At 38.7% G+C, this 12,488-nt stretch overlaps 3 protein-coding genes across 3 annotated transcripts in view; 1 reads left to right on the plus strand and 2 right to left on the minus strand.

Annotated features, from left to right (window-relative positions):
- LOC139962468 (uncharacterized) overlaps window positions 1-12,488 on the plus strand; it is an 81,062-nt gene that overhangs the window by 53,611 nt on the left and 14,963 nt on the right. The gene's annotated exons all lie outside the window — the stretch shown is intronic.
- LOC139962080 (uncharacterized) lies at window positions 26-5,450 on the minus strand. Its single transcript, XM_071961943.1, has 2 exons — window positions 5,131-5,450; window positions 26-4,751 (listed from the first exon to the last, which is right to left on the minus strand). The coding sequence occupies exons 1-2, from the start codon at window positions 5,318-5,320 to the stop codon at window positions 4,063-4,065; spliced, it is 879 nt and encodes a 292-aa protein (XP_071818044.1). The 5' UTR covers window positions 5,321-5,450; the 3' UTR covers window positions 26-4,062.
- Window positions 7,158-9,650, minus strand: LOC139958402 (uncharacterized). Its single transcript, XM_071955463.1, has 2 exons — window positions 9,350-9,650; window positions 7,158-8,963 (listed from the first exon to the last, which is right to left on the minus strand). The coding sequence occupies exons 1-2, from the start codon at window positions 9,537-9,539 to the stop codon at window positions 8,275-8,277; spliced, it is 879 nt and encodes a 292-aa protein (XP_071811564.1). The 5' UTR covers window positions 9,540-9,650; the 3' UTR covers window positions 7,158-8,274.

Here is a 12,488-nt window from a genome sequence, read left to right on the forward strand (position 1 = left end):
ATATATATATATATATATATATATATATATATATATATATATATATATATATATATGATACTTTTTAAGACATGAATTTTAATGTTTTCCCAAGTGTACACTACTGGTTAGAGGGAACATTTTTTTTAACGACGAACGTTGTACATATGGGACCTGGATGGATTTCCAGGTCATGTTTTTTATACTATGAATAGGGTTGAACTATTGACCGCACAGTGTTTAATCAAGACTGTCTGTACTAAGCATAATACATGGCTGGATTGATACGTCATAGTGTTAACTAGCCTTTTACATTTCTGGCATTCCCAAAATAGGGACCTAACCCAATTATAAACCCCATGTATGAAACCTATGTAACAAAACATCATTTCATTACACATGCACGCACGGGTTTTTATTGCATATAGGTTTTTGGGGGTTCCAGCATTAGAAACAAGCAAAAAACGAGGTTCTCGGCGGATCATGTGGTATCATTGTGCCGGGTACCACTCTAAACAATTGTAATTGTTGGGATTTCGTGTTTACGAACTGTTCTTGATTCAAAATCTCATTTCGCCGCACGCCTCTATAATGACTGTTTATTAAAGAACTAACTAATAGGTCGCTGGAAATCTTGATGCGGGGGCCTAATGTCATATCCTTCCCCGAATGAAATCAGTATTAGATTTGGGAAATTATAATGTCAAAGTTTTCCTCGTTAGATTCCGCCCGCTCATCAACATGCATGTCATCTGCCCTCAAATTAACAGCAACCTTCCAATCAGCCGATACACACAATGACATTTTTATAAGCATTACTTTTCTTGAGATTTGGACACACGCATACACATCATCACACAGAGACATGTACACATACATCAAGTTAAATGTATAAATGTTCTTGTAACGCTGTTAGCACAAGAAGCAAAGTCAACCTTATTGTAAGCTAGATCGTACCTTCTGTATGTTCCAGCTAGCTAGCAGCCTGACTTAAATTACGGAGGCAAACCCAACCATCTTCATTGGTCTATGTGATAGACCTAATTGGTTATGATTTTTCAAGGCTTATTTTGGGAGATATCACAGGTTTAGTGTTCTTTCAAACTCAAGACTGAAGATTTCATTCAATTGTAAATGCGTCATCAAACCACATTTGCTCGAATCATTTCATCTAACTTCTTTTTAAGTTCTTTTTATTTATTATTACAAAGATTATCTCTATAATGGAAATGGCTTGGCATACTATGCTGAATCTCGAATATTGGAGCTATTGAACGTAACATAATGACAGCAATGGCTTTTGTGTGTCAATCCTACACTGTTAACAGTTTACACTGGAACTTGTATGAACGTTAAAGTAAAATGTTTCAAATTCTGTTGGCACTGTGCCGTCACAGATTTACAAAAAACAGTTCGCAGACATATCCATAGCTTTTAGGGCACTTATTCACGAAAAAGATTGCTATCATATAAGCTAAAGACAATATTTCGTTTTCTATACCCTTTGACCATAAAAGAAAAGTTGTCATACACCAAAGCTTATAATCCCAGTGACGCACAAGCTTTTCTCTGAACCATTTGTAAAATGATATCGTTTCTACAATTTCCGGTGAGGGTCGCTCAGCTAGTCTTATGAACAAATATTTCGTGATTAAAAAAAGCACATGGTACATAACGCTGGGCATACTGACACGAGACAATATATATATACACAAGTAGGATTCCCCTAATTGATTTGAGTAAAAATCTTTTAAGCGAAGTTTTAACTACATAACTGTTGTAGGACTAGTACTCATTAATGTCCTGTGATTTGAAACTCTTATAACCATGAACCGGGTAAAGATTGTGTAAGGTATTCATATGCACCATGTTGGTACCAAGCAAGCAGTTACTTCAAACTTTATACTTACAACCATGGTCCTCACCCCTACCAAGCACCGCCGTCCCTGACTACCAAAGACGGGACAGTTGTCTACTTCTGGCTGAAGTTGCCTTTCATTTGCATTCAGCAAAGACTAAACAGACCGCAATACAATGAAAAGACGATCCTACCATTTTCTATTTCATTTTCAAAGTTCGTTCGATTATGTCACTGCATGCATGATCAGGGGCGTATCCAGGGGGGGGGGGGCGCAACAGGCGCGCGCCCCCCTATTGGCCGTCACCAAAAAAAAAAAAGTTTAGCAAAAAAAATTCTTAAAGGCTTTGATGGTGAAACTTGGCAATCACCAGATTTCCCAGTCGGTCACAAGTTTTACAAACACTTAGTGACATGCCAGCCATACTAAATTGTGCATTTTGTGTCCATTTTTACTGGAAATGTTGCTTATTATTAAGGTCGAAAAATGGATCACATATGGCACCATTTTGCATTTCAGCCCTTCTTCGAAAGCAAAAATTGTCCACCCCTCCCCTTAGACCCATCCCCCAGGACGGCGATCATTCATGCCTGACGCCCCCTAGTGGAAAATCCTGGATACGCCCCTGCATGATTGCTATCAGGATTGCTACCTGTGACAACGTTACTGGTTCAGCGTCTTCATAAACTAACCACACTTCATTCTTTCAAGGTATTCGATTGGCAAAAACTCATGCAATATATAAGAAGGCACTAACATGCTGAAATAAAACCCTATTGTTTTGGTGGAGGGTACAGGTCATTTGGTTCAGCAGAGGTTACATTCTGACATCGTAAGATAGGCAGTTTGATCAGTTGCATATTGACTTCCTTATAATGAGTACAAGAGTCCAGTAATTCTTTGCTAGGGTTAAAAGGGAATTCAGCACAGTAATGGGGCAAGTGTAAAAAGCTTGAAAGCAATTATGTTGATACTTCTAATTTGCTTCAAGTCAATGGTTGTTAAAGGCTATAGCAGAATTTAATTTCCGAAAAAATCTATTTAGTTACGAACGTGGTCAGTAATAACCTTCTGGTTTCAGCATGACATTTATTGCAAGGACATGGTGTACAAAAAGCACATACTTGGTCAGACTTTAATTGGTAATGTTGTTATCAAATTGAGACTGATTTGTATTTTTTAAGAATCTAATTAGTTATTCCTGAGAGTTTACACCATGTAAGGTTAATATGTTATTGCCCTCACTACCTTGATACACAGCCATACTCCTATCATACGTAATTGGTACAGGTTTCAGATGTCATTTCTACTTACGTCGTAAATTACTGCACAATATCTTAGTCAGCTCTGAATTATCAATATTAAAGATTCAATGGATTTATCTGACATCGCAATTGCTCTTATCTGTTGCTTGGTACTCCACAAGGAGTAAGGCGGTGATAGCGTTGTGGTTAAGTGGTTAGGCTTGCAGTGGACTACACGTGATCTAAGGATTGTAGCTACGAGTCCTGGCCAGATGTAAGGTTGTGTCCTTTGGGCAAGGCACTTTATTTCCATTGCTACTCTTCACTCAGGTGTATAAATTTGGACTTGAGAGATAAATTGTCAGTTTGGCGCTGTTTAGCTACTGCCATATAGAGGGCTATGTCTCTATATGTTTAACAGGTTGTCGTTGATCAGGGTAATATCGTGATGCGCCTTGAGCACCGATATCGGTGGATATGTCTGCGCTTTATAAATCTATTAATTATTAAGGACGGATATTGTCCAAATATTTGCCCAAATATGATGATGATGGTGTGTCCTTTGAAGTCGCAACCATTCCCGATAAATGGCCTTTCTGCGTCAAGATTGCCTCTTACCTCTTTTAAGTGGCCGAGAGGGATTTCCACTTTCCACCATGGATGACTGTCATATGTAACTTCAAGATGGGTAATACCTTTGCAATGATCAAGTTATCCATAACTTTCTTCTGATGTTCTGGTACTTGACTTCAGGACATATTTTCTTCAGTTGCTCTATCAATCAGGTGATTCCATATACAGTATAAACTTACAAGGCAAGGAACCACCGAGCCTGCTGGTTTTCTGTTGAAATAACTAGTTAAGTATATTTTCTTTATACTCTTAATGTATAATTGCCTATGACAGCCCAATCACAAAACGTATCCATAAATATGTTAAGAAATCACCCATCACCAATAACCATAACCGGCTTTAATGATTTACATCTCAACACAGGGATATTTTAACCCTGCATTAAACAATCCCCTGAATCTTTCCGCACCGATAATTGTTATCTGGCCTTCTCCAAGGAGCATGACATCACGGATACCCTGCGTGATGCTGAGTACTTGGACTGTAGCCTGGCATGAATGCAGCTTCGTAATGGTTGTGAAAACACAGACATTCGGTTCGGCGTCCCTTACTTCTGGTAGGATTCTTTCGAACCTCTCGCAGTGTTCAACGAGCAGGTCGGTTTTAGGGATTTGTTCATCACATTCGTACAAACGAACCAATTCATCATACCCAAATATTGTGCTTTTCATAACCTCGTCATCCTTCACATGAAGTGCTTTTGTTGGTGATGACACACAAGGGGTCTCGTCGTTAAAACTAAACCTTAGCTCTTGGCCTTGGTCCCTGATCAGAATATTGCCATCAATGGTAAGCTCTTCCAGTTTTGTGATGTCTTGCAGACTTTCTGGGTAGAATTCGCCTAGCTTTAGGGTATAATCTGCCGGTCCATCCGGAGAGGCGGAAAGAAATGGGAGGAAAATCAACAGAGTCCCTGCGTATTGAAACATAGTACTGAATTCGAAAGTTTCGTCCACTCCAAACTCGATGTTGACAACATGTTCTCCGCTTTCTAAACCTGGGAATACTGGGTCAGCGGATATATAAAGAGTTGGAACTGCAATAGAGAAATAATTTGATGGACATCACATGATAGGCAGATTTATGCATATCTAATTCCTGTTACTTGGAATAACGCAAAAAGTGAGTCACATAGTAAATTGCTAATACACATAACTGGACCTTGACACCACGTATATCGCTAGTTTTAATGCTTGAAAATGGGCCAATTCACCACCAATTACAATTAACATGTTTTATTACTCTTACCCAGGTATACACTACATCCACGCAATTTCAATTAAAGTTTTCTACTCCAGTTGCATTCCTAAAACTTGTCACAATCAACCTCGCCTGTCATAGAATCCAGAATCTAAGTTTCTATTTATTCTTTATGTTAGTTTAAATTAATCTTTTATGTAGGTCTATATAGTTACCTCCTGGGTTATTCTTGAAATACTCATCCAACTTTGCTTGCACCACTTCGGCGTCGACGACGAAGAAAATACTGATCCCATCGTACCTCGCATGGTAAAGGTCCTTCGTCCAGGTGGACCTCGCGGTGTATTGAAGGAACACAATTAACAGGATCAAAACTCTGAGGAAAACAGCAGCCTGTGTCTTCATGGTTGATGTAGGTTCGTGTAATATAAATATATTAATGACTTAATTCTCAAGAAAGTACTGTCTTGTTTACTGCAAAGGCAGCATATGCTATAAACAGCCAGATCGAAATATGTAGTTAAATAGTTGAATCTTGAAAGATATATATATATATCTATACCCGTATCAGTTTTCCCTATTATGCAAATAACCCAGAGAGGTCGTTATGGAAGGATGCGCCCGAATTACTCACATTACATTGGACACGTAAAGTAGAGGGTTTGCTTTGTATCAGTTGAATATAGCGGTAAGATTCCTTGACACGGTGAACACTATATTAGTGAAATACTATTTTGACTGATGACGTTACTCAACCACTCGTAAATAATTGAACCGTATACCTCCCTAACTTGAACGGTTGAAAGGGCGTCAATCATGAGGGGGGCAGGGGGACACGCTTTACTTTCTGCAGGGTGGGGGACATAATATCAAATGCCCCTCCATGTTTAGTGACTGACTCGTGTAGGCGCTAGGCCTATTAGGCTCTTAATGACCTACCTCATAAAAGGAACTCATTGTGCTATGAGATTAGTAGTTATTAATGTTTAATTCTCATCTGCTCAATCCCCGACAAAATATAGACTTTTGATAACATATTCATATATCATATGTTATAATAACCATGCTCATTATACCTCAAGTTCTAGTTAGTATTTATGGCCACAAAAGGTTTAACTGATGCCATATTCAGGGCCGTAGCATGCGGGGAGGAGAGAGGGGGAGAGGGGGAAGCCCCGCTTGAGATTTCCACTTCCTAACTGATAGTAGGCCTACTATAAAGTGAACTCCTGGGCAGTATATGTTCTATGTGACTATGTTGGTTAGGTTTATCGAAATGATCATATCATACCTTCTGATTTCATTAGCCAGTTGAGTGTACAACTTCAAGATTCTAGGCACGTATTGCAGGAATGGCGTTCAAAAAGGACACACGTTTTAGTTTAACCGCTCAACACGTATACAGTAGCATACGCCTATTAAAAGCCCCACTGACTTTCACACTAAATCACAACCGTAATGTGGATAGAAGTCTAGATAGAAGTTCACACTTGCTAAACGCTACCCATAACTGGATAACTGGCAAGTTGCCCTTTCATGGCACCATCAATTTTCCGTATCATGACCATGTTGGTTTTTGGCTATCAGAGCCTGAAGGTTTTGTCACTTGTGAACGAACCTCTTCACTTTACAAAGTGAACAAGTTTCGTAGGCTGCTCATGGGAGGCCTAAAGGGGTCTAAAATTGCCTCAATTGATCCTATTTTGCACCACATGTATTTCCATTGATCCTCTTCAACATGCCAGCCACATACACAAAAAACAAACAGATCCTGATTGATAACATATCAAAAAAAGATGTTCAGCTGCTGCTTTTTGGCACATTTCCTGCACATATTAAAGAAAATGATGCCTGTTACACCAACATGAGATAGGTACGACGCATATTGAATCTGTTTTCCTTTGTGTTATATGTGTTACAAAAAATGACTGTGCAGATATATATGCCGATATTAAATATTTCGAACCTCCTATAGGTTCTTCTTCTGTATAGTAAAATGTCTAAAACTAAACAAATTTTCAGGAGTCCAGTAATTCTTTGATAGGGTCAAAGGGCATTCAGCACAGTAATGCAGGAAGTGTAAAAAGCTTGAGAAGTTGAGACTTCTAATTTGCTTCAAGTCAATGGTCGCTAAAGGCTATAGCAGAATTGAATTTCCAAAAAAAATCTATTTAGTTACGAACGTGGTCAGTAATAACCTTCTGGTTTCAGCATGACATTTATTGCAAGGACATGGTGTACAAAAAGGCACATACTTGGTCAGACTTTAATTGGTAATGTTGTTATCAAATTGAGACTGATTTGCATTTTTTAAGAATCTAATTAGTTATTTCTGAAAGTTTACACCATGTCAGGGTAATATTTTATTGCTCTCACTACCTTGGTATACAGCCATACTCCTACCATACGTAATTGGTACAGGTTTAAGATGTCATTACTACCTACGTCATAAATTACTGCACAATATCTTAGTCAGCTCTGAATTATCAATATTAAAGATCCCATGGATTTATCTGACATCGCAATTGCCCTTATCAGTTGCTTGGTACTCCACAAGGAGTGTGGCGGTGATAGCGTTGTGGTTAAGTGATTAGGCCTGCAGTGGACTACATGTGATCTTAGGATTGTAGGTACGAGTCCAGGCCAGATGTAAGGTTGTATCCTTTCGGCAAGGCACTTTATCTCCATTGCTACTCTTCACCCAGGTGTATAAATTGTGACTTTTGAGATAAATTGGCAGTTTGGCGCTGTTTAGCTGCTGCCATATGGAGGGCTATGCCTCTATATGTTTGACAGATTGTCGTTGATCAGGGTAAATATTGTGATGCGCCTTGAGCACCGATATCGGTGGATATGTCTGCGCTTTATAAATCTATTAATTATTAAGGACGGATATTGTCCAAATATTTGCCCAAATATGATGCTGATGGGGTGTCATTTGAAGTCGCAACCATTCCCGATGAATGACTTTTCTGCGTCAAGATTGCCTCTTACCTCTTTTAAGTTGCAGAGAGGGATTTCCACTTTCCACCATGGATGACTGTCATATGTCATCAACTTCCAGATGGGTAATACCTTTGCAATGATCAAGTCATCTGGAACTCTTTTCTGGTGTTCTGGTATTTGACTTCAGGACACATTTTCTTCAGTTGCTCTATCAATCAGGTGATTCCATATACAGTATACATTACAAGGCAAGGAATCACTGAGCCTGCTGGTTTTCTGTTTAAATAACTAGTTAAGTATATTTTCTTTATACTTTTAATGTATAATTGCTTATGACAGCCCAATCACAAAACGTAGCCATAAATATGTTAAGAAATCACCCATCACCAATAACCATAACCGGCTTTAATGATTCACATCTCAACACAAGGATATTTTAACCCTGTATTAAACAATCCTTTGAATCTTTCCGCACCGATAATTGTTATCTGGCCTTCTCCAAGGAGCATGACATCACGGATACCCTGCGTGATGCTGAGTACTTGGACAGTAGCCTGGCATGAATGCAGCTTCGTAATGGTTGTGAAAACGCAGACATTCGGTTCGGCGTCCCTTACTTCGGGTAGGATTCTTTCGAACCTCTCGCAGTGTTCAACGAGCAGGTCGGTTTTAGGGATTTGTTCATCACATTCGTACAAACGCACCAATTCATCATACCCAAATATAATGCTTTTCATAACCTCGTCATCCATTTCATGAAGGTTTTTTGTTGGTGATGGCGCCCAAGGGGTCTCGTCGTTAAAACTAAACCTTAGCTCTTGGCCTTGGTCCCTGATCAGAATATTGCCATCAATGGTAAGCTCTTCCAGTTTTGTGATGTCTTGCAGACTTTCTGGGTAGAATTCGCCTAGCTTTAGGGTATAATCTGCCGGTCCATCCGGAGAGGCGGAAAGGAATGGGAGGAAAATCATCAGAGTCCCTGCGTATTGAAACATAGTACTAAATTCGAAAGTTTCGTCCACTCCAAACTCGATGTTGACAACATGTTGTCCTCTTTCTAAACCTGGGAATACTGGATCAGCGGACATATAAAGAGTTGGAACTGTAATAAGGAAATAATTTGATGGACATCACATGATAGGCAGATTTATGCATATCTAATTTCTGTTACTTGGAATAACGCAAAAAGTGAGTCATATAGTAAACTGCTGATACACATCAATTACAACTGGACCTGACACCACATATATCGCTAATGTTAATGCTTGAAAATAGGCCAATGCATTAAAAATTACAATTAACATGTTTAATTCGTCTTACCAAGGTATTCCACACATCCAAACAATTTCAATTCAAGGTTTCTACTCCTGTTGCATTCCTGAAGCTTGCCACAATCAACCTCGCCTGCCATAGAATCCAGAATCTAAGTTCTTATTTGCTCATTTTGTTAGTTTAAATTTAATATTTTATAAAGGTCTATATAGTTACCTCCTGGGTTATTCTTGAAATACTCATCCAACTTTGCTTGCACCACTTCGGCGTCGACGACGAAGAAAAGACTGATCCCATCGAACCTGGTATGGTAAAGGTTCTTCGTCCAGGTGGACCTCGCGGTATATTGCAGAAAAACAATTGGCAGGATCAAAACTCTGAGGAAAACAGCAGCTTGTGTCTTCATGATTGATGTAGGTTCATGTAATATAAATATATTAAGGACTTATTTCTCAAGAAAGTACTGTCTTGTTTACTGCAAAGGCAGCGTATGCTATAAACAGCCAGAAATATGTAGTTAAATAGTTGAATCTTGAAAGATATATATATATATATAAATATCTATACCCGTAGTATTCCCCTATGCAAATTATCCAGGGAGGTCGTTATGGAAGGATGCGCCCGAGTTACTAATATAACATTGGACAAGTAAAGTAGAGGGTTGCCCTGTATCAGTTGAATATAGCGGTAAGATTCCTTGACACGGTGAACACTATATTAGTGAATGACTATTTTAACTGATGACGTTACCCAACCACTCTCGCGTATATAATTTGAACCGTATACATCACTAACTTGAACGGTTGAAAGGGCGTCAATCTCTAGGGGGGCAGGAGGACAGGGGGACACGCTTTACTTTCTGAAGGGTGGGGGACATATATCAAATGCCCCTTCATGTTTAGTGACTGACTCGTATAAGCGCTAGGCCTATTAGGCTCTTAATGACCCGCGTATCTCATAAAATGAGCGCATTGTGCTATGAGATTAATAGTTGATAATGCTTAATTCTCATCTGCTCAATCCCCGATAAAATATAGACTTTTAATAACATATTCATATATCATATGTTGTAATAACCATGCTCATTATACCTCAAGTTCTAGTTTAGTACTTATGTATTTATGTTCACAAAAGGTTTAACTGATGCCATATTCAGGGCTGTAGCATACGGGGAGGAGGGGGGTGCAGGGGGAAGCTCCCCCTGAGTTTTCCACTTCCTAATTGATAGTAGGCCTACTATAAAGTGTAACTCCTAGGCAGTATATGTTGACTATTAGTGAATGACTAATTTAATCGATGACGTTACCCAACACTCTTGCGTAAATAATTGAACCGTATACCTCCCTAACTTGAACGGTTGAAAGGGCGTCAATCATGAGGGGGCAGGGGTGGCAGGGGGACACGCCCACTTCCTGAAGGGTGTGGGACATAATATCAAATGCCCCTCCATGTTTAGTGACTGACTCGTGTAGGCGCTAGGCCTATTAGGCTCTTAATGACCTACCTCATAAAAGGAACTCATAGTGCTCATAGTGATTAGTAGTTATTAATGTTTATTTCTCATCTGCTCATTCCAGATGAAAAATAAACTTTTGATAACATATTTCATAGAAGGTTTGAGACAGATACATATGCTAAGCCTAGGTGCTAAGCTGCTAGTCGTATGTTATAATAACAATGCTACTCATGATACCTCAAGTTCTAGTTTAGTATTTATGTATTATATTCGCAAAGATTTAACTGATGCCAAGTACATGGCCGTAGCCTGCGGGGAGGAGGGAGGGGGGGGGGGCGGGGGCAGATCCCATGAGATTCCAGCTTCCTAAATTAATGTACGCCTAATATACTGTGAACGTCTTAACAGTATATGCTCTATGTGACTATGTTGGTTAGTTGTAGCGAAGTGATCATATCATTTCTTATGATATCATTAGCTAGTATAGTGTACAACCTCAAGATTCTAGGCACGTATTGCAGGATGGCGTTCAAAAAATGACACAAGGTTTAGTTTAATCGCTCATCACGTATATGGTAGCATAAACGCCTATTAAAAGCTCCATTGACTTGCACACTAAATCACAGAAGTTATGTGGTCTCTAAGTCTACATAGAAGTTCTCACTTGCTAAACGCTACCCATCACTGGATAACTTAAAAGTTGGCCTTTCATGGCACTATCAATGTTTCGTATCATGGCCATGTCGATTTTTATTGCTATCAGGACCTGAAGTTGTTGTCACTTATTAAAAAACCTCTTCACTCTTTATAGTTAACGAATTCCGAAGGCTGCTCCTGGGAGGCCTAAAGGGGTCTAAAATTGGTTGGTAGTGTGACAGGAAACGAGTAGAATATACAAAAGAAAGAAAGAAAACTAAAAGCTTACAAAAGTTGACTAACAAAGGAACAAGCATATACAGTAAGAACATAAACAATGAAAAAAAAACAGGTAAACAAGAATAAGACAATACAAGAGTCATATGATATCGTTCATTAATAATTAAAGACGGTTTATGGTTGCAGCACTCCTCACATTGGAGAGGAGATCATTATTTTCCTTTCCCCCAATATAAGAAATCCGTCTTTGTTTAAAATTCGGTTCTCCACCGGACATGTAACAGGCTATCTAGGTGACTTCATGTAATGATCGTGTTCGTAGTTGTGGCCATTGTATACTTTTATCTTTAAACATATCTTTTTTTGGGCACTAAACATAAAAACCACGGCACCATTCGGTTTAAACATCACTACGATTTGCCGTCCCAGATAAACCTAAACAATTCCTTGGAAATTACTACGGAATCGGATTAAATTAATCCGACACGATTTAAAATAAACCGATTTTCCAAAACTATTGCTCAATCCAGCAGAAATCAGTAAGTCGCTTTTACTTAACGACCACGCCGACACTCTTCTATATAAAATAGTTTCAATTCCTGCTACTCCTTGTCGCTTACGGTTATCATGCACTGAAAAAGAGCTAGTTTTGCTCGAAAGTTCCGCAAAAACCAAACATTGGCTGTATTACCTCCAATCACTTACCTAATTTATTGATTGTATCTCACTCGAGGTCCACACCTTCTCTAAATGCAGCATTACGATAGTTGATTAACAGTTTTTCCGTTATTCCTATCTATCTATCTATCTATCTATCTATCTATCTATCTATCTATCTATCTATCTATCTATCTATCTATCTATCTATCTATCTATCTATCTATCTATCTATCTATCTATCTATCTATCTATCTATCTATCTATCTATCTATCTATCTATCTATCTATCTATCTATCTATCTATCTATCTATCTATCTATCTATCTATCTATCTATCTATCTATCTATCTATCTATCTATCTA

Source organism: Apostichopus japonicus, chromosome 3 (assembly GCF_037975245.1).
Source record: "Apostichopus japonicus isolate 1M-3 chromosome 3, ASM3797524v1, whole genome shotgun sequence".
NCBI classification, from domain to species: Eukaryota; Metazoa; Echinodermata; class Holothuroidea; order Aspidochirotida; family Stichopodidae; genus Apostichopus; species Apostichopus japonicus.